Genomic DNA, 23,367 nt, shown 5'->3' with positions numbered 1-23,367 from the left:
ACAAAAAACTACTTGTTTTCTTTATATATCATGTAACAAACTTAAAAAATTCTCATCTTGCTTATTTCTTTCAAGAAAACTACTTTCGCGCCCTCCTCCCACATGCAAATACAGTATTTTTTCCTCATTACCATCATCATAAGCATGGATGAATGGATTTTCTGCTTGGGCTGGTAAATTTTCAAGACAATTTTGCAAATTTAGTGCAGATCCACACCCTTGAGTCAGTGCTTCCAGCATATTGCTTGTGAGAACTCCCACAACCAGGTCTGTGTGCATAATGCAATGATGCAGCCATGCAAACTGCTGTATAATTTTTCTTCTGGAAAAAATGCAACATAAATCTGTTTGCTCCATAAAAATAACCATAAGAAGCCCATTTTCCTGCAACTTCCTAATCTTTCTACCTGTTGTTTTAGTGATGGAAGACTAAGCGGCTGGCTTTGCAAATGTGGAGGCTTAAATCATGCCTTCACAAGAAGTGAAGGAAGCTCAATCAGGAGAAGTTAAGTATCATTAAGAGAACTTAAGGTACATAGAAGCAGAGATTTATTTTGTGTAGTTTGCAGCTGGGACTACATCCCTCCTCTAAAGGCACATACAACCAACACTCCATCCCTCAGTGATTTAGTAATCCTTGCCTACAATCAGCATCTTGAAGATGCCTCTTCCTGCTCTCTTTTAGTCTCTTCTGACACCCAGACAGTGGAAGAGAATATGAATCTATGATGATATCCATTATCATAACAATGCATTTTAACTATCTGTCATGCTATACTTAAAATTCACACGCCTATACTACACTTCATAGTCTGTAATAAGAGTACAAAATAAAGTATTTTACATTAGAAAAATGCTGAACAGTTCATTTTAAAAATACAAACAAGACATGAGGTCTGACTTCACAGATGATCCCCCCTGCCTTGAGCAGGGGACTGGAGTAGATGACCTCCAGAGGTCCCTTCCAACCTGTATTAATCTATGATCCAAGCTGAATTTTTCAAGCTACAGCAGTTCTGCATAGTGAGCATATTACCTCAGCTGCTTAAGAACAAGAAATACCGTAAAAAGAAATAAGCTCTTTTGACAAAGGCAATAAAGAATTTACAAATGGAAAATTAGTTTTAACATACAACTTCTAAAAAAAACCAGAGGAAAAATCTCATAGGCTAGGTGTTTATTAGTCAGTTTCCAACGGGGAAAAAAAACCCCAAACACACCCAAATGACACAGGAATCGCATACTGCATACTTAGACCATCAAGCTGTTTCATTATTTCAGAGGTGGACTTGGGTGCAGTGTTGAAGATTCTGCACAACAGATGCTAAAAATCTATGATTTGAGGGTCTGTGAATGAAAGTGTTAGCATCATCGTGTTCAGAAGTGTGAAATAATTTCTTTTCATACTTGCATTCTTACTGGATACCTAGGTGCAGCCAAGCTACACACTAACAATCACCATCTGATGGAGACACAAGGCATTAAGAATAACTACATCGGACCAAACCAAAGATCCGTCTAGTCCTCTATTCATCTTTGATCACAGCCAAGCACATACAAGCAGGGAAGAAAAGGAACAGAGCAAGTACATATATTCATGCTGTCTTGAAATAACTCACAGTGTCTCGTGATGTGTACCTCAGGCAGCTCCTCGGCTAGCAATTTTGGTTTTGTACTTAACAAAATAACAGAAGAACGTGAATAAGGTTTGTCACAAGGACCTAAAAGGTTCCAAACCTCATCACTTTTAGGAAGACTTAATAATAATTGATAGTAAGGCTTCAGTAAGGTTTTTGACACTGACTCCTATAACATCCTCACAGAGAATCTGTTGATGTATGTGCTGGATAAGCAGACAGTGAGGTGGACTGAAAACTGGCTCAACAACCAGAGAGTGGAGATTAGTGGCACAAAGTCTTGCAGGTGGCCAGTAACTAGCAGTGGACCACAGGAATCTATACTGGGTCCAGTCCTGTTCAACATCTTCATTAATAACCTGGATGATTGGGCGGAGTGTCAAGTCTGCAGATAACACAAAACTGGGAGGAACGGCTGATACACTAGAAATGTGTTTTGCCATCCACATGGATTTCAGCAGGCTCAAGAAATACAGGAACTTCATGGAGTACAACAAGGAGAAGTTAAAAGTCCTGCACCTCGGCAGGCAGAAGCCCATGGTCCTCTGTATATTCTGGGGGCCAAAAAAGCAGCTTTGCAGACAAGAGTCTGGAGGCTCCTGATGAACTCCAAGTTGAATAAGAGACAGCTGTGTGCCCTTGTGGTAAAGAAGGCTGACAGTATCCTGGGCTGCATTCAGAGGAGCATTGCAGCAGGTCAAGGCAAGCAAACAAATAAGAAAAGCAAATAAAATCCCATGAGTACAAAAGAGTTGTCAGTTCAATCGTGTCACAGAGAACTGAGACTTGCAAAAAATGCATTATTCTTTTATCAGTCCATATAAGGGGGCATTTATGAACCTTAAGGTGTATATTAAGGCAAGATTTTCCAACCTTAGTGTTTTTCAGCTGAGCAGCTCTGATGTGATTAGTCCAAAAAAGCTGCAAAAGTCTACTTCTGTGAGGCACAAACATTTGGACAAAAGCTTCATAAATACGGTAACAATAATTCAGTATATTACAGTGTATCATAAATATACTATAGCAGTAGTCTAATCCTACCTTGCTGGTGGACACAAATCAAACTCTGTCACATAAACTGAATTTATAACATTGAAATCTTCCATGCTCTTCATATACAGATGAACTAAAATAATATCCTTCAGTTCCAATCCCTCTGAAGTCATATTAGCTGCAGGATAAAAATAATATAGCTGTTAAAGACAGAATATTTTAAATGAGTGTAGAAAGACAGTGTAGGCATCCTGGTTTTTTTCAGCAAAACCAGCTGGTAATAATCTAACAGTCATCTAAATATGACTGAAGGCTTTGCTACATACTACCTTTCCCCCATTTTTTCATTAAATTCTTTCTTATGTTACCTTTCCAAATATACAAAACCAGAATACAAATAAATTTATCCACGCTGAGCGGTGGTGAATTCTTGCTCCAAGAAAACATTAATTCATGATATGCATGTAAATATGTTACAGTCCGAATTCCTTGTATCCACAAGTTTTATTGTCCCGATTTTTTTTTTTATTTTCAGTCTATGACATCTAGGAATCTATAAAGGATTTTACATCACAAAAAAGAAACAGAACTGGAAGGGACAGTAAGAGGTCCTTTAGCGAATCACCATCTTCAAAGAAAAGATCAAATACTTATAGACTACTCCACAGGGATGCAATAATAATCTCCACATAAACAAAGAATTCTAAATGGCAGGACAGATGATAGGGAACAGAAGTGGCCACAGGAGAAATGAAGGAAAGATGAGAACAGAGGAAAGTTCAAGCAGACAGTTAAAGAAAAGATACTGGGAAGTCAAGATCATCAGAATGTGTATGCATACAAGATTCAAGTCATAACACTTAAGGAGAATGTATTACTCTGACATAGCCAACAGCGTATCAAGATACACAACCAGCTCCACGGTGTGGACCTCTCGTAACTCATGAGCCACAGAAACTAAATGGACTTTGCAAAATCTCTGCATATAGAGTGTAGGTAATAACAGAGTCCCACGTGACCTAACTTAAAAGAGTTACTTAAAGCTCTTCTCAGTGTAACTTTGGGGATTTTGTCCTTTAATGTTACAGTGTGCATCTGTATATACCTACATATTTGTTTTCCAGTGGACACATGCAAAAGCATAAACACAATCTCCGTTGCCTTGGTGAAAAACAAATACTTTTGGAATAAAACTTTCCCATGCTTTTAAAGATAGTTCAGGAATTGGCACACTTCCATAAAGGTTAGTTTGGTCACACCAATACTCAATTTTGCTCTAAATGTCTTGACTTTACCTAGCCATACTCCCATTCGTGTATCTGAAGAGGGGAATTCTCACTGGCAGAAAAGTAAATGTATGCTAAGTGATCCAAGAGATTATACAGTGTGCATATATATATACACACACACATACTTTATGAAGTCAACATACATCTCCAGAAATATTTGCTGAGAAATTAGCACACAATGATAATTCTGTCCAGAAATATGAATGTATTTGAACGCTGCCTGATAGTAATTATTAGGTCAATATCAGCTGCTATACCTCTAGTCAAGGAGGAAATAAAAATATTTTTCAAATTTCCAGCCAGCATATAGTCAAGAAGAAAGAGTTTTGGCCTGCAGTTAAACGTTCTGTAGCATTACATGGAATACTAGAGGGGAAAAAACCAAACAAAGAGAAGCCCTAACCCAAGGTCTAAATTTAAAATCCATAAGCCAATAAACTAGCTCTAATTTGTGGACGTGTAACAGTATTAGAGCCAAGTTGAAGAGAAAGAGATTTGGATAAATTCACAATTTGTAGCTTTATTTTAAATTTTCTTAAAGCAAGTAAAAGTACAATTCCCTTTTTCTCTTCATACATTAGAGGAATGACAGGAAGTGATTTCTCCCTAGCTTGTAAGCAGAATAAAATTGACTTCCCAAAGCACTCTATCTAGTACCAGTTACCAACCCATCACTTGGGTTCTTGACAAGTTCTCTTTCCCAAGGAGAGGGCTCTCACATAGCACATCCCGGGGAAACCATACAGCCTTTCTGTTGAATTTCAGACTGTTAAGAATTCCTAATAATTTATAAAATATGATCAGGTGAGACTCATTCCTACCTTGGCAGAATTGCCTAGAAAGAACTGACCCAAAAAGAAAACATTTGCTGAAATTCAGGATCTTCAGGCTGAGAGCCACAAAATACAGTATCCAAACTATCTACAGTAAGCAGCATTTTAGACTAAATTTTCATGTAATAAAAGTCTATGTAGTTCCCTTCAAGTCTATGAAGCTTTGCCACAGTACACCTGCACCAGAGCCGCTTTATATATAAAGCATCGCAATCTTTGTCATCATCAGATCATATCAACAGAAAGGTTTAACGAAAGAGTTTAAGAATATAAATGTAAACAGTAATGTACTGCACTCCCTCCTGTTCTTGGCTTCAGGGGAGAATACCATCCACTTTAGAGAACAACCATGTTCCATAACATAAGCAATAAATTTCCATTTCTGAATCCTTTTGGCAGCACTTATTCTCTTTAGAGGTGATTAAAAAAGTTAACGCAGCAAAGAGGTTAAAAGGACTGCGCTTACTCACAACCACCTTGCTGATTTCCAAGCAATCAAAAATTAGCTTAATGATCTTCTACAAAGTTAAATTCTTTGCTTCTGAAAAAAATTCTAGGGTTTCTTTTACATCCTACATTCAATCACGCTCAGTTGTACATGTACAAAATAAGATTTTAAAGGATATCTCACGTAAAGTCATGAACAAGAATACGAGCCTATACATTTAGACACTAAAAATTATTTCCATTTTTATTAATTAAAAGAAGGCTGCATGAATGCATTTTACTTAAAACTTAGAATGAAAAAAATTATGAACATTTTATTTTATATATCAGTATCTTGTAAGAGGGGGAAGAGTAAGGAACCTGGATTACATGATTCCCAAGACAACAATTCCTCCTTTACATTAAGAATATAAATGAGATTTACTGCAACTGACCTAATCCTGGATACCATAATGCTAGGTGCCTAGATGCTAGAAAACTTTATTTAAAATTATGGTAGCTATAAGAGTGCTTTATCAAGTATACAGTGTCCAGAGCACACACACACACTCACACACACAGTATATAATACAAGAAATCTATAAAGCAAGTTATAAAGTAAGTACTGTGGAAATAATGTTACAGTGATATGAACACTACTCTGGCTTTCTAGGGTCTTCAAAAGCCAGTCAGAATATGATGTGTTCAATATTAAAGCTGGCAGTCTTGATATCAATGATTCCAATTAAATGCAAAACGAGATGGCAAACTGACGACCAGAACATTTTAAGTTACAAAACCATATGACAATACAGATTCTTACTTAATACCACATTAAAAACAGAACAGTTAACAACAGATAATGTATTAACTGAATAAAGCACCTCGGAGAGAAGAAAATGCTTCTTTTGCTGCCTCTTGAGCATTTTGGCCTTTTGATGGCAAGAAGCAGGCAGTGATACCTGAAAACCACTGGTAACCACTCAGGGATTTTCCTGAACTTCCAAACATCTTAGCTATGGGAAATGAAGAACAGCACAATGATTATAACAATGAAAGATTTCAGATTAACCTAGAATGTATTTTGATTTTTTTATATAAGAATAACTTCTACAGAGAATAATAATAAGAATAAGCATAAGCACAAACTGTGAAAACATCTTTTGAAAGTATTTTCAGATAGATACAAACCAAGAACTTAGAAGTGTGCTGTTAACATAGCTTCCAAATGCTACTTGACAAATCCTTCTCCAACACTGCCTTCAGAAAATATGCCTGCAAGTAGCATTGAGCCGAGAATTTCAGTACTTTCTCTCCTTGTTTCCATTTGTGCTGACCTTTTACAATCTCTCTACCTGTTTTGATACAGACTTGGCACATAACATGACACCGAAAAGCTAAAATTCTCAAAACTATCTAAGTGACACAGGAACAGATTTTCAAATTTATATGCCAAATGTTAATGGAAGTTAGGTGTTTAACCTGGTTCTGATCATCTTAGAAAATTGAAAATGTGTTTAGACATTTTTTAACATCTCACCAGGCACTTATCCATATTCAAGAGTTTAAATACCATTCAATATCAAACACAATACCAAACATCTACAATAAAAAAACCCAAACAGATATCTACAAAATCAAAGACTACAGTATGGGTACAGCTGTGGTTAGACCTTTTAAACACAACTCAACCCTTCCACCCAAGTGATTATGTTAATTCCATATTAATGTGTTTTCTGAAAGAGACAGACAGAAAGAAAAAAATGAGCTATGTTACTTCTGTAAAATAACTCGAAATGCCTCATTGCTACAGATTGATTCCTATCCAAAATCCATATTTTAGTAGCATCTCTTTTTTCTCAGACTGGTTACTAAAGGTCATGAACATTCTTTTCAGGAGTGTTCTTACAGTAATAAACAATGTAACTCCACCACAGCATGAAATATTCAATATTATTTTTCTAATGAATACTGTGTAAGACTCACTGAAATCCAGAGAATTGTGTTTCAAAGACTTCCAGATGACTGGAGTGTTTTCCTGTGGTTCATCCTCTTCTGCTGAAGGGAAAATACCACCATCATCGCAGTTCACCTCACAAGAACAGCCGCTGACCACAAACGTACCTGAAGATGCCCCCTGCACAAGACAAACATTGTAAGATAAGCAAGTAAACAGCATGCCAAGCAGTACGAAATCAGCATATTTTATTCAAATTTTGGGTTTCAGTTACAAAAAACACTACAGCTCAATGGAGACATAAGCTTAGAACAACTCATGGAAGGACGTCAGGATATCTCCCTCTTCAGATTGCAAAACCCAGCAGAATACAATGAGGTCCCGTTGACATATCAGATGGAATGAAATGCAGACTTAGCAGTGAATAAGGACAACAAATATGAAAAAATGATGAGACTCAAGACAAGAGACAGAAAGAATACAATGATGAAGAAATGCTATTCTACAATTATATGCAGGACAACCATGTTTTCCAGAAACAGTGTAAATTAAGTGAAGAAAGGAATAAAAGTACAAAAGTAATAGTTTGATAATTAACATTGTCTCTAAACACATGAAACAGAGCGAAAAAATAACAAGAAAGTTTTCAACCCTGTGGAACCTTGAATGAATGCAGTCCACATAAAAGAAAATATCTCTCTTCTGGTCATCTCACAGAGACTATTGCTTCAATCACACTCACTATGCTTTGCAATGCTCAGAATTTTGAGATATGAAAATAGTATATCCTAAGATTAATACTTCAAAATAATTTCTTGGCAAGGATGGAAAATAATTCACTGTACCTTCTCTTCTTCCTAAATGCTTTCTTAGGCCAAGGAAGAGAAAACTATTCAGCTCCTCTTTTAATGCAAAATACACGGGCGGAGTATGTACTGACCAGTCTTCCAAAATTCTGTGTTCATTTTATTTTCAGTAAGTCATGTAAATACAGCACTTTACAGTTTTATTTATTTTTTTTGTTTTAGAGCAATCAGAGCCCCTACTCTATTCCATCTTATGTTCCAAGGCAGCCCAATCTGCAGACCATGTTGGCTTTGTGATCACTAGCTTGGCTAATACTACTTGTCTCCATCTAAAACCAACATGCATTATGACAGAATTTTTCCATAAATCTTAATCAAACCATCACTGCATGCCGTAACTCCAGATTCTATTGATTAATTTTGAGCTCAAAAGTCTCAAATTTCATGTAGTGTCTAAACCATGCTCTTTACCACAGGCTCCTTAACAACAAAATTCACAAAAATACTGATAAAGTCAAATAAAGCAAGACAAAAAGTTGACAAAATATAAAGTCTTTGTCACTCCTTAAATATGGATTAGAAACTACTGAATATTCTTTTAGATCACAAATTGGAATACTATCTATAGAATTTCCATGAAAAATATCTATGAAAGATAATTTTAACATTATATCTGTAGTCTGACTTTCTGCATTCTTTGTTTTTTTAACAATTAGACCTTATCTAGTGTCAAAATATGGTATATATTAAAAATTACTAATCAAATTTGAATATAGGCTTTTTTTAAAAAAGTAATTTTGTTGTATTTTCTTCTTTCCTTTGGAAAATAAAACACGCCTTATTGCAACTTCAAAAAGTTTTCTCTCGAAACCCAACCAAAAAAAAGGCAATAAATAAAAGGCAGAAAACTATAGCGTGCATCACAAGTCTGCAACGAGAAGCCAGCATTTACATCTACCTTTGACTTCATTAGAGAGAAAAAGAATCCAGATAAGTTAAAGCAGTATATTTGGAAATTGCCAGGAAAGGATAAATTACAAAAAGGTCATTACCTGTGAGAGGAAACTTGGCTCTGCTGCCTCTAAAAGGGCTCAAGGGGAGCTTTATAAGTACTGTAAACACTAAAGCTATGCTCTAAGAGGGGCTGATGATCTTCGACTGGACCTCTTTTTATTCAGTCCTCCAGGAAAGACATGAAAGTCAAGGCAATAATCTACTTTATGTGGATCAATTGTACATGAGAGGTTAAAAGAAGTCAGCTAAATATAACATAATAGTGCATGGATGAAAACTGTAATTTAGCACAAACACAACACGCATTCCGACATTACAATATACAAGCATCCAACAGCATCTAGACCATTTCTACTCATCGAATTACACCTTCAACTACTGCTGGCAGTTGATATATTTTGCTGTTACCCAGAGGGCTGCCTGATAGCCGCTAACCCTTCAGGTATGACTTAGAAAATAAAGAAGTAGGAAAACAAATCTGTAGTTGAAATAGATCTTAAGCTGGATTATGCTACAAGAACCAAGAAAATTCCATTTTTGCCTATTTTTGAATAAAGTTTCCAGTTTTTTTATCCATGAGACATTGCTTTATAGAAATACACAGACTGTACAGTAGCGTCAAGTGCTAAAAGTGCTATTATTTCCTTTTTGCAATTGTTGTTTTATAAAATTAGTTGCTTTCACTGGCTAATTTGTAATGGCCACCATGAAACAACCCATTCGCATTGTAGCATGGGCATCCACTAAGTACTACGGTAACATATACAGAGTTTGTACGTCTTGGTCCTACCTCTTCAGTAAGCGTTCATGGACGTGGTGATATGAATGATTTTATCACAATGCTTCTTTAGGTTTTGCTTTTACCATTACCAGGATTTTAACTTCAATATGCAGTAACAATCCATCATGAGTCAAAAAATACGTTAACAGGAAAGGGAGAAGTTCCAGCCTGCCAGTATAAAAGCCACTTTTTTTCTTGCTTTTGTTAAGCTTTACATAATTACCTTTAAGAGACATGCAGCTACAGATATCCTCTCTAGGTACTACTAGAGACCTGTAGCTTCTCTGCATTCCCTAACCTGAAAGACTGAATTTATACACTCTGCCAGCGAACATGAAAAGAGCACCTATTCCATTTTTATGCCATCTGTGAAAATTGTTCTTTCGACTCTGTTTCTAAACATGTTTTCTGCAAAATGTGCTTCATAAAAAATTCATGGGGATGTAGCGAGATTCACAGACTGTATCACAACTGGTTTGGTGTAACGTACAGAACTCCCCTGTAGCTTTGTAATGCGTTAATATTACAAATATCCCAAACTGATGCCACATGAAATTTTCATTTAATCTGGTCAGATCCCTTTTTCCTAAATATGTCAATAATTTATAATTTTTTAAGCTTATATCAATACAATTATACATCTGTGCTTACACACATATATAAACAGCTTTTGAATTGCAAAATTTTTGGAAATTACTAAGAAATACCAGAAATTCTCCAATGTTTCTTCCATATAGCAAAAACTATAAAAAAAGTTATAGACTACTGTTAATTTCAATGCCTATGATGTATCACAACGATTCATTCAAGGCTGACTCTCACAATGCTCCAAAACATAGGTAATCAATCACTTTCTGCAGCAGCACAGGTGCAGGCTACAGCAGAAGTATTAGGTGTGGGACCTGGCACTGCAAGAGCAGCAGGCTCAATGCCAGCCTAAGTAGAGCTGCCAGACTCTCTTTAGTAGCTATATTCAAATCTCACACAAATGCTGGTCTTCCATTCCTGTCGACAGAGAGAGTAATCTAGGAATTTAAAACTTAAAGTTATAGACTGCCACAAACAGACTAACTTTCCCTGAGTAATACTCTCTCCACTTTAAAAACAAAAAATCGAGCTTGCTATAATGACATTTTAATTAAATCTTACAGAACTTATTTTATCACATAACATTTTCATGTTACTTCACAGAAGCAATATATTTTCCCATTTGTTACACTGTTTCTCCCACACCCACTGTACATTGTGATACCAACCTAATTTTGGATCAGAGCCTGCATGCATGCATATGCTTAACTATATTCACATAACTCATGTCATTGATGCAAGTGCGCTCAGAAAGAAGTTAAGCAAATGCATGCGTCTTCCAAGATCCAAATTCTCCTGTTGAAAAAGCCTTGGAGCTAGGACTTTGACTGATAGAGCTGAAATTCCATGCAGTGGTCTTTTATGAAAACAACAGATTGCCTTCGTTAAAAGCTTACGTTTTCCTCTACAGAAACTGGTATAAAAACCTATCAAAACACAATTCCGAAACTGATAGTTATTCCAGTGTGCAGCTACGAGAATATACCAGGGCAGAGAGCTTAGGAAAAAAAAATAAAATAGAAAGACTATGACAACCTCTTTATTCTTTGTGGTGTACCTTGATAACAGAACTCCTTGAAATAAATACAACAAGAGAGACCACATACATCTCCTTGCATTATTTCAAGTACAATACACAGACACATAGGAAAGAAAGCCCTTTACTCTGATAGATTTTCAAAGTCTCTTTGTTACAAAAAGAAAACAAAGAATTCTCTTTTCTTAGAGAACTGGACTGAATCTGAAACCAAATGAAGTAGGAAAGAAAATCCTTTATTTATTATCTCAGAGTTTGAAATATATCAATATACATAAAAAAATTTGAAGTATTCATTGCAAAATTTTGAAAACATAACTACAAGGGTTATCTATATTCTTACATCACAGAAGGGAAACTAAAGGTTACATAAAGATATAACTAAAGGTTATAACTAAAATAATTCACGCCAGAAGGAACTGGACAGAAAGAGGCTACAAAGTTAAATCAAGTCTAACCTGCAGGATCATGTCCCTTTAGTTCACAAGGAATGTAGCTATCTCCCAAACACCTTTTCCTAGCGTTTTTAAAAGCACCTCCAAACTGATCTGTGCAATAGACTTGATATTTAGCGGCGGCATAACTGCTTGCACTTCTGAAATGTGATCCACCCAAACAGGTCCCGATCTTTTACAAACAGGAAAACAAATAAGCCTTGCAATATCAATTTATGATAGGTAAATATAATGCAATAGCACCCTACAAGAAAGAACAGAATCAGGCATGATTCCTGCATCTCTTACAGGTTACACAGGCTCCTTTCTTCTGCCAGGTGTAGAAAGAAAACAACACAACTCATTCTAATTCTGGACTACCCCTAACCTAAGAGGCTGCAGGTTCACAGCTTCTGTTGTTTGATGTATGTGTGCTCCTACTCACTTGAACTTGGGGAATAAAGTATCCCTTACTAAATGTGGGAAGGAGGAAATCCTAAAGCATGAATGATAGCTAATATGTTCACTACTCTCATCAGAAGTATGTTCCCATCAGCAGAAGCTCCAACAGCTTTAATTTCTGTTTCTGATCACTCAAAAGCCAACACAACAGAGTAACAGAACAGTATATTGTTACAAAAATAATAATGTTTCACAGGTTCATTGTGCTGTCAAAGTAAAAAAAAAAAAATGTTTCACAGTTGTATTTTTCCCTAATTGAAAACAGTCAAAATTAAATTTGTATTGAACACAAAATCCAACACACTTGATTTGAAGGTTCTGGAATATGCTTAAGAAATTGCCTCCCCCTCAAGAAAAAACATTCTGCACTTTAAATGTACAAAGCACCAGTCTTCTTGGCCAAGTAAAATATTGATGACACTAGGTTTCTCTATTATGTACATCACAGTGGTGACCTTGTTTTCTGCCTTGAAGTAAATGAGGCATTCCCAAATTTTGAGCATTAGTGTTTTATTAGCATTATTATATATTAATGATTTTGCAAAATGACTACAAAAAAGTTACCTTAAGCCATGCTTACCAAACGTCTAATAATGTTTTAATAATAAAACCTTATATTTATTTATCTCTTTGGCCTTTTATGTATCACTGGTAATAAAAGAGGGTGTGTTAAGAAAGCACTTTAGTTATTATGCAAAAACACATCTTGAAGTTGCATAGTAATGCATTAAACCAGAACAGTGAGTAAAATGTTATTTTTCCCTCAGGCACAAGGGTTCATTTTGCTGCCAGAAACAATCTAAAACAAACTTCTGCGCAGGCTTTGTAGTTAAACATGAAGAGATTTAGCTGAAGAAAATGCATTATAGAGGAGGAAAGACAGGAGACACTAAGGTGCACTACCTATAATTGTATAATGATTACAAAAGTAAATTCAAAGAATGTAAAATTAGCACCTGTGGCACATAACAAAGATAAAACAAATATACAATAAAAGTTAAAATATGTATAAGTCTCAGTTGAAATGATAAAAAACCTGATATCATAATACATATTAGAATTACATATCACTGTGTAGTCGAGTAACGGTTTCTACAAAGTGCTTACACAAGTGGCTACTTCTACACACTGTTCATAATGGAGTATTTTTTACCCAATTTTCAGTAAGCTCTTGAAAGCCTGAAACTAAAATTAGCTCTCCTTCTAAAGCAGTTTTTCCCTGCAGTGATTCATTAATGTAGGATTGGCTTTTAAGTGCCATACTACTAACTGATGCTGAAATTTTTTGTAGGGCTTGTAAGCACCAAACAGTGAGAAAAAAGTACAGTACTACAGGCACATCGATCTTGAAGGCATCTCTTTATCATTACGCAGTTAAACTGTGCTAACTTAGCAAACAAGTTACACTCTTGAAAGACTGACTGGTTCTCCACATTGATAGCTTCTTGAAAACCCAGCCTATTTTATCATGACATAAAATAATCTATAGCTGAAAGATTCTAATGCTTTTCCTTATGAGACAACCACTGCAGAAAATAAGACCCTTTTCCTTTTAACTATACAAGACATTAGTTTATATACCAAAATCCAGGGCAAGCCTCTGTAAACCTTTCCCCTTGGAGAGTCTGACAGCTTTGTCTACAATGGATTTGAAATATGATTTACTACAACACTGCTTGAAACTGTGAGGCTTTAACTAAATCTAAAACATCTACATAAGACGGGTAAAAGAGCTTCTGAACAGATAAAAGTAAGATCTTGATTCTTATACAAAATGTTATGCATTTTAATATGATTTTTTCTTGATTTATGTAAAGCTTAGTGTTTTTCATTTTCCCTAGCCTGTCACATTGTAGTGATGTATGGTGCATTTTAGCATCAAGTTTGCCATGAGTAATAAAGTCAGTGGCCCCAAAGAAATATTAATATGTTATCACTCTTCCGCACCATGCCCCGCTCCCAAATTTTCCTTTATTCAGCCTGTTTGGCTTTGCTTCACATAGTTATCCTTTCCACAGTCTCCCATACAAATATTTAATGTTTTATTTTTGAAAGAAATCCTAAACTAGAAATTGAGAGGATGAAATACAATTTACTTTTCAAGGCAAGAATGAGGCCATCATGGAAGAAAAACATACAGGTATTTTAGCTGTTTCAAACTATAAAATTTAAAAAAGAATGGGAAACAAAATGCATGATCTACCGAAAGAAATTCAGGAAATGTAGTCACTCGAGAGACATGAAATACAAAATACCAATATGACAACATTCTGTAACAATCCCTGCACCTAGAATTCAGTGATCTTCAAGGTGTAGAAGGAAGTAGGAAGACCTATAAAAAGACGATTGCAACAGTAGCAGTGTGATCATGAGACACTCTTCAAGAAAATACTAGCACTTACAGATGTTCAGGAGGAAAAGAAAAAAAATCATTTTATCAATAAAGTAATGAAAAGAAAAATAGAAAAGTGATGACAAATACTAAGAAAAATAACTTCTGGTTTTTACTTTCTTAGCTCTGCTCACATACAGTTTGCACTACTTAAACAACTTGGGTTCCTACTCTTGTGCTGCTGTTTCTGTGGAATCACAAGCTAAGAGTCGCCGTGAACTACTAAGGATTTCTTTAAGATCTCCGACCAGGATATTCTCCTCTACATGACTTGAAGTCATTTATCAGATGCATCTTTCATACCGAAGAGATAAAACAAACCCCAGTACATTTAAAACACAAGCACTTGCAGGTCAGCAAGTGTTTAAATCATCAATTTTTCATCAGAAACAGCAAAGAGATACCACCTCTGAGAACACCAACCCTGTTCATGCAGTTTCCTAATACAGCTGTGTTCTACAGTGTGGCGAGCTGTACTACACAGGTTGCACACGTGCTTGACCGAACCACGTTGGCAGAGGTTTCAAGATGAAAAATGCTACATGTATTTATTACCTCTGTTCATTCGACACAAGAAAAGCATTTGTGTTCAGTTTTTCCTTGTGGTAAGTTCTGAAATTCAACTAAATATGTATATTGTTATTTGAAAGTATACCCACAAAAGAATATATAGGTTCACTCCAAACTGCAGCAAAGTGACGTAGAAGAAACCATGCATAAGCTTTAAAGGAAGATGACATTTGCAATCTACTTGCCTTATTCTCCAGGTGTAATTTTAAAAAATGAAGGTAGGCCACAGGTGCAAATGCATCAGCAGAATGCACAACCATCTTGGCTGAATCTCTGAAATAAAAAATTCTTAGCATCAAATATTAGTACATAATTTTACATATCGACAACACTTAGTTGCTGTACAACACAGACTCCAAGGCAACGCATTGAAAATCGATTAATTTCTCATTTTGTTTTCACACAAATCAAGAAAAAAATAGTGTGCTACACAAAATCACGTTGTTGAACAACATACTGTCTTCACTAATTTTCAATTTTCACAAGGAATAAACTATACTTCCCGTGTGAGGAGGCGCGTGCAGGACACTTGACCAGCCACAGAACTGTGGATGAAACACAAAGAGTAAATTTATTTTCGTTACCTCACCAATGGGGGAATCCCCAAAGCAGCACCTCGGCAGATGCACACAAGTGGGGATGCAGGCACCGCAGAGCTTGGTCCATGCTAGGGGATGGCCCAACCTGCTGTTTTCGCCTGTGTTTCAGAGATTCATGCAGGTGTAGTTTATCCCCGCACTTTGATCTTTCCCACAGCAGGGCAGAAATCTTAAGCACGTTCGACAGGGTGCCGCTAAGTGTATCACAGGCCTGTGTTATCTAAACACAGATGTTCTACTCATCCAACACACAAGGCTGAACAGCAGTTAATATGATATATGTGTTTTTCGACACTCCAGCTGCAAGTCACTTGAGCATGTTTGCAATCCTCCTCACTAATCTTCCAATATTTTCCCAGACTTCCAAGACCAGTACTGAGAAATTCAGTTGGATGGAGTTTATGAAAGCAGAAATGACATTGTTTCATGTTCTAGAGACTAACATGCAAAGAAATCTTTTCATTTCATCAACAGACTTTTTAAAGTCCATGCTTGATAAATGCCTCTGAGATTAGTTCTTGAAGTATTACCAACACACCGTATTTCATGCTGAGAAACTGACTGATTCGACCATCTTGCATCTGATATCAAAAACTACTAGACACAACTTTTTAATGCCAAATGTGTTGGTAACAATGATAAACTTCCCGTGTGCTGATTCAAATTAGTTAATTTTAGTTCTCATTTTTACAGACACAATCTGTCACACTTTGATTCACAAGAGGCAGTATCTGCTATATCCATCTGCATGGTTTTGCTACTTAAGAAAAAGGTAGCTCTAGGAAACAAACATCAGAAGGTGAGAAACTCAAAGAAAACATAAGAGAAATTCAGACATAGTATAAGAAAATCAGAAAATTGTTTTAAGTACGGCTAAGGACATAGATAATCTTCCTAAAACCACAGTGCCCTTGACACCTTCACAGTATTCAATGAGATGAGACTGACAGATTTCTAGCAATACCACAAAAACCATGCAAATTACAAACGGATGAAGTTTGGGGCAGATTCCACTGACTTAACAAAGGTATAAAAATAACAGAAATATCTGTTCTATAAAATGTTTGGAGATTTAAAATAATAAAACTACTACAGTAATCATCATCACTAAATTGCACAATAATGATAAATAGCTTTATCACAAGAAGCTTCATTTATCTTTTAGTAAAATATTAAAGTATTTTGATAAATAAGCCCTCAGCTTGATTCTTGAGAGTTATCAAGATACTTTCCAATTAAAGTTCCCTTATTCTTTTCAGATATCTTAAAGATGGTCCCCTTAGATTCAAACTGCTTTTCAAATGACCATGGTGTCGTCTTATTCTAACAGAAATAGGTAGAAAATAACTTGCGAATTCGTAACAGGAATACATAATTAGAAATAATAAAGAAGACTTCAAGACTTCAGCAGTATCTGGTACCTGAGTATCCTCAGTATCTGAGGATATTCTCAATAAACTTTTCTTGCTTGTTGTACAAGTCATGTGCTAGGAAGTCTGCTAGTTTTCAGTGATGTATTAACTATTTAAAACCGAATTGATAGAAAAGTTTTTATCAGAAAGCAAAAACTAAAATTTAGGGGCCTTAAATGTATGTGTCTGTTGAACTTAAAGAATACTTATTAACTTTATAATTAACTCCAAAGTAAAAGAAGCAGTCCTGCTTGTATCCCTGCATGTTCCAATTCACCAGTGCAGCAGAACAGATGGTAGGCACTTATACCTACAATAACAGCTCAATAACATTAGAATTTTGGAGTACTTATTTGCTGCTCAAGAAGTATTGCAAATATTGAGATCTTTAGTATTTCTTCTCAATATGAAACACATTCCTATGACATACAGCTAACACATGGGTATTTGATGAGACTGTAATAGATACGTAGTTTTTATATGCCAAGATTTCTCAGCTGATAGGTCACAATAGTTATTATGTGGTGTCAAAACACACTATTACAACATATGCAAAAATACTTTTTCCTAACTAGTTTGTTTTCTGTCAGCCTCTCCAAACACACGTCATTGCTCTAACTGATAAAATTTACAGTCTTGTTCAATAGTAAATGTAAGGAATAGGTGGAAAACAGAACAGTTTTGTTCGCATCCAGTGATTGGTCACCAATTAAAAAAATAGGAAGTCCTGAACATTCATGTCATATCCAGCTTAGGAAATAGTAAAAAAATCACCCGAACCCACACAAAAAACAGATTAAAATGAAAAACAGTGATTTGAGAGCCCCTAATAGCTATATAAAAGCCTCATCATGCTCCAAGTTTGAATTTTGAGTAGGATCATGACCGTATCATGCGATGTATGCTTGATTATGACAGAAACACGAGAGCTTTGCTGAGAAATTTTGAGAAGACTTTAGTAAACAATGAAGAAAACTTGAAAAACTGTCCTAATTATTGAAATCATAATTATCTGATCTCTCAAATCTCCTTAAAGGTCTATGAAATATCTAATAAATGTAAAATAAAATGTAACATTTTCACAGGAAAAATATGACAAGTTAGAGTAAGTCTGAGAGTACAATCTGTGCACTCAGTGCATGATTATTTTTCCATGTTTACAGATTTGCTCTTAACTCTAAGCCTAGAATTACAAACCTAAACACAGAGCTAATGGTAGGGTACATAAATACAAAATTATACTTCTCAAATATTTCAAATATGCCAGTTTACCCTCAAAAAAAAAAGGCCTCCCCAACTATTCTATGTTCTGTAAATACATATGGGCACTTATCATAAGTAGATATTAGGTGGCATTCACACAGATGAGAAATGTATTTTTATGATTTGAAAAGGTGCCAATCAATTGCACTTTAAATGACAGTGTAAGAAGGACAGGCAATGCTCAGTATCTCTCAAATACTGCACATAAGAAAGCTGATAACTGAATTACAATAGTGTATGAGGGAAAATCAGATAAAAAACCATCTGACTTTTGGTTGAATATTTCAATTGTAAGATCTTGCCTTCACTCAATCTGCCATGCTTCCTTTGTGACGTATATTTTTAAACAAAGACTGAGAAGAATGGCAAGTATTCAGTTTATTATTTAAAAGGAAAATTCAACATACAGTCATTATATTAAAGAGAGTCCCACTCCTCCATAGTAAGTAACACATTAAGGCTATATGTTTCTTCTCCTGAACTAGCAGATTTCCTTCTTTTTCAAAAGATATACTATAACATATTTTGTCACAAGTTTCACGTGACAAAAGCATTGACTAGCAAAAACACTACCTGCAAGCAATGTTAAAAATGACAGGCATATTAGATTTTTTCCTGTTGTACTGGGTTTACATGGCAAGGGGTAGCAGGGGATGGTCTACATGGGTGGCCTCTATGAGACGAGACCTGTTGAGCCCATCAGCAACACTGGTGATGCCTCTGTGATATTTTTTAAAGGGTAAAAATGTTGTGCAGCAGCTGTGACAGGAGTGAAAGAAGTCCGTGCAGGAGCAGGTTTCCTGACAGGCACTGAGGCCCAGGGGAGCCCCATGCTGGAGCAGTCTGTTCCTCAAGGACTGTGCCCCAGGGAAAGGACCTGTGCTGGATCAGTTCTTGAAGAACCTCTCCATGGGAAAGAACCACCCTGAAGGACTGTAGCCCACAGAGTTGGGGAAAAGTGTGAAGAGAAAGGAGCAGCAGAGATGTGATGTTATGACCGGACCACAACCCCCATTCTCCTCCCTTGCACTCCTCAGCGGGGAGGATGTAGAAGAGGCAAGAACAAAGAAACTAAGTCAAGCCTGAAGCTAAGCAAAAGGTGGGGAAAGAAGGTGTTTTCAGTTTTGTCTTTGCTTCTTGCTATCCAACTCTATTTTTTTTTAATTGGCAATAAATCAGTTTTCCCCACGTTGAGCCTCAGTTGCCCATGACAGTAATTAGTGAGCCATCACCCTGTTCTTACCTTGACCTACAAGCTTTTTCATCTTATTTTCTCCCCCTGTCTTGCTGTCTAGCTACTCAGTTTCCGTTACAGAAATGTACATTTAGAACTAGTTGAGTAACTGTTCAGCAGTCTGCTGTGCCATGCATTTACTACCAAATAGTCACTGATTTATATAGTTGTTTTTTCCCTGTATTTTTTTGCATTTATTGTTAACTTTCATCATTATTTGTAGTGTCATCAAAAGAAACAAAGATAATTCAGCCAGACCACTTCTGTTTTAGCTTTTCCTAGTTGCTTGAATGGTCATTAAACCACTGATAGCGAGAAATACATTTAGAATATAAGATACTCCCAATTAAACTGATATCTGGTTGATCTCAAACCAAGGGCACAAAGTACTTTCCTAAAACTGTTTCTCCACCCTACACCAACCAAGAATGTCTCCTGAGATTTGACACAGTTTTCTCCAATCTGTTCTATGTGACAATAGCTTTGAAAAGGAGCGGTGGGAAATTATGCATCCAATGAACTCCCAGATTTAATCTGTAACATGAGAATCCTCAAAACAAAGAAAAGGAATGTAAATAATCAGCCAAACACATTTAAGTGTAAAAACTGATACAAGCACATTTATTCTCAGTTAAAATCTAGATATCCTTTTTGCTGAGAGTGTTGCAGTATAAACGCTGAATAGGTCACACGGCTGGTAGCATTACTCTAAATGACAAAGTTTCACAAAATTCTGCCTCTGACACCTACTGGAATTGATAAGTTTAACAGAAATCATACCAGACTTTAAGTGCAAAAATGAGTCGTGCTCTAGCAACAACTTCCTTTTTGCTAGAAGAGGCTGAACTCATTCTATTTGAGGTCGTATTGGCGAGTTCTGTCTTTCGTCCCCAAGTTTATTTGTGCTAAGATGTAGCCAAGCATCATACACACTTTATTTTAACTTCCTACTTAACTTTCCAACTCCTACTAATCAGCAGGCTGGCTCGTAACCTACGGCTTCTACCTAGCACCTGGTTCCCCTCAGTGAATCCTCTCTAAGAGTCTCAGTTCCTGGCCCATATATTCATAATTCCATCCAAGAACTTAAAACTAGTTTAAAGACTCTACATTATTAGTTTCTGAATCTTCTTACTAAAAAATTCCATAGCTTTCCAGCACGGAGGTATCTCCAGGCTCAAACTGCCTAGTTTTTTAGTTCAGTGCAGAAGTCCTATCTTCCAGTCAACCAACACAGCTCAGCAGACATCTGCCAGAGTAGCCACCAACCCTTTTACCAAGTTTGTCTATTGCTCTTCTCCCAAATGCCACGCAGTGGAACGGAATTAACTGCTCTTGGTTCTCTGGTCCTTATACAGACAGATCCCAGTCTTATAGAAAAATGATACAAAAAGACCTTCATCATGAAAGACTTAATCATGCCTGTACGTGTTCCACAATCTCAGCCTTCCCTAAAATGACTTAACATCACCAATAAATGATTACTAGTCTGTTTACTTGGCTAAGAAAAGGAACAGCAGTCAAAACATGAAGCAGGCAGGCTTAGCTATTTAACAGTCTAATAACGAACTCGCACCAAGACACAAACGTTTTAGCAATTTATGCAAAAGGAACAAACTACTAAGTGTAAATGAGATGGATCCATGCAAAGTTTGTATTTAAAATATCCTCCAGTAATTGAAGAAAAATGTTTATTGTTACGATTCTAAGCTGCTAGACTTAAAACGCACACACACATATACACAGTTAATGGAACCCACAGGCTACTGATGTGGCAGTTCATCAAATGTAGCTGTAATGAAAGATAAATATTACAGGCAATTCGCACTTCATGAGAGGATAAAAGTGTCAGTGTGTAGGTACCAGTTTTACTGCAGGCCATAATCAGCAAGTAAACGAAAGTGCAAATGTCTAAAAAGTTTATAGCCCTCTATGAAGGCCTCGTCTTGTCAGATATTGATTTAGGTTTTCAGAGGACTTTGCCAGTGTTAAACAAAGTGAGTGTTTGTGAACTTAGAGGACATGTTTTACCTCTGCCAACAAAAGTTGCCTCAAGCTAAATGTGAGTATGTTCCCATTGCTTTAATATAAGGAAATGGAAGAAACTGTTCCTTACACAACTATTTTCTTCTTAAATAGAGGGCAGTCCAGAGTGAATGTTTCATATTCTCCACCTTCTCCGCAAACATGGACTCCATATTTCTCAGAAAGCTACACAAAAGAGAAATTAAAATAAATATTACATTAAAGCAGCCTATTAAATGTATATTGCTGAAAATGTCAATGTGTACTTTCTAAAAAACTAGCCATTACAAAGCTGAAAAAAACCAAGTATCATATAGAGGTTCTTGATTTCTTCATATGTGTATTACAATGATCTAAAATGTGTTATAATTTAAGTAATACTGGTACTGGAACATTCAGATAAACAAATGAATTCCTAGTCCTTCTTCCTCAGTGGCCATGAAAGGTTGCTCACACTCCCATATTTGTCCATCTTTCTTTAGCATACGTAGTATACTTCTGTGAGAAACTTATACTGTAAATCAACAGAAGAAGTAGCACTTCACATAGAATGAACAGAATTTTTGGCAAAAGGTTCAAAAACTGTAGTTTGGTAAATTTTCACTCTTTCAAAAAATTCTAACAAAGAGAACTAGAGTTATCTAAGGCAAAAGCAAAAAAATAAAGTAAGATCTAAACAGGTAGCCATACGCTGTTTCCTTTATAAATTGTACTTAATATACTTTCTCAATCAACATATACATTTATGACTGTTCCTGAGCTCTGGATATCCCACTACAACAAATAATTACACAAACCAATACATTCAAAATAAGAGACATGATTCCCTTAATTATTCCCTGCTTTATAAACAAGCAGCTGTGGAGAAGGAACCAAAGTTCTTTTGCTGGAGTAAGGAGCACACAACGGCTGAATAGTTCACTAATTCTGTATTAACATACCGTACGGATAGGCAGTAGGAGGTAATCAAGAATCTGTACCACAACTGAGCATGGGGACACCCTCCTTTTCTCTGCAGGAGAAATTAATCTCCTCATCAGCAGACTATATTGCCTGCTGAAGTGTCTCAGCATTGGCTGCTTCAAGCCAAGCCTGTCCAGCGGTTTTCACATTAAGCAAGCACTAACATTATGTTACAACTAGTTCACCATAAGCTGAAGCAGTCCTCAACTCCATTACAAACCCCAATGTTATTATTGGGAGTATTTATTTAACCTCCTCATGCTTTTCCTTAAAAGAACAGATGCCCACCCATTATGCTTCTGCAGTCAAAGCAGCAACATGGGTCTCCAAAACACGTAGGAGATGGTTAGAAAAAGTCTGTCAAGGGGCAAGAAAGTAATCCCAAATCTGTGGTTTGTGTATTTCGGGGCAAGCATGAGACTGGGCTATTCATACATTGTAGGATCACTTTTTTATATGGTTACCAGAATTATTTCCGTAGCAAGTCTATTTGACACATTCAAATGGTACTGTTGTTTTATTGTTGAAGCTGAATGTGTAGTATGTTACAGTTCTTCTCTTTCAAAGTTTTTTTTATTTTAAAACTTCAAAGTGTATTTACAACTTCAGTCATCATCTTAGTTTAAAAAAAATCAAAATTAGGTGTGAAAGAA

At 36.1% G+C, this 23,367-nt stretch overlaps 1 protein-coding gene across 1 annotated transcript in view; it reads right to left on the bottom strand.

The window, feature by feature from the left end:
• LOC104274788 (diphthine--ammonia ligase-like) overlaps positions 1-23,367 on the bottom strand; it is a 116,813-nt gene that overhangs the window by 74,806 nt on the left and 18,640 nt on the right. Inside the window, 5 exon segments of the mRNA XM_009870519.1 lie at positions 2,679-2,808; positions 6,063-6,194; positions 7,165-7,315; positions 15,404-15,491; positions 21,843-21,937. Coding sequence (XP_009868821.1) covers positions 2,679-2,808; positions 6,063-6,194; positions 7,165-7,315; positions 15,404-15,491; positions 21,843-21,937 — 596 coding nt within the window.

Source organism: Apaloderma vittatum, unplaced genomic scaffold (assembly GCF_000703405.1).
Source record: "Apaloderma vittatum isolate BGI_N311 unplaced genomic scaffold, ASM70340v1 scaffold19675, whole genome shotgun sequence".
Classification (NCBI taxonomy): domain Eukaryota; kingdom Metazoa; phylum Chordata; class Aves; order Trogoniformes; family Trogonidae; genus Apaloderma; species Apaloderma vittatum.
Note: the sequence above shows the minus strand (reverse complement) of the source record. Positions and strands in the feature narration are given on the sequence as shown.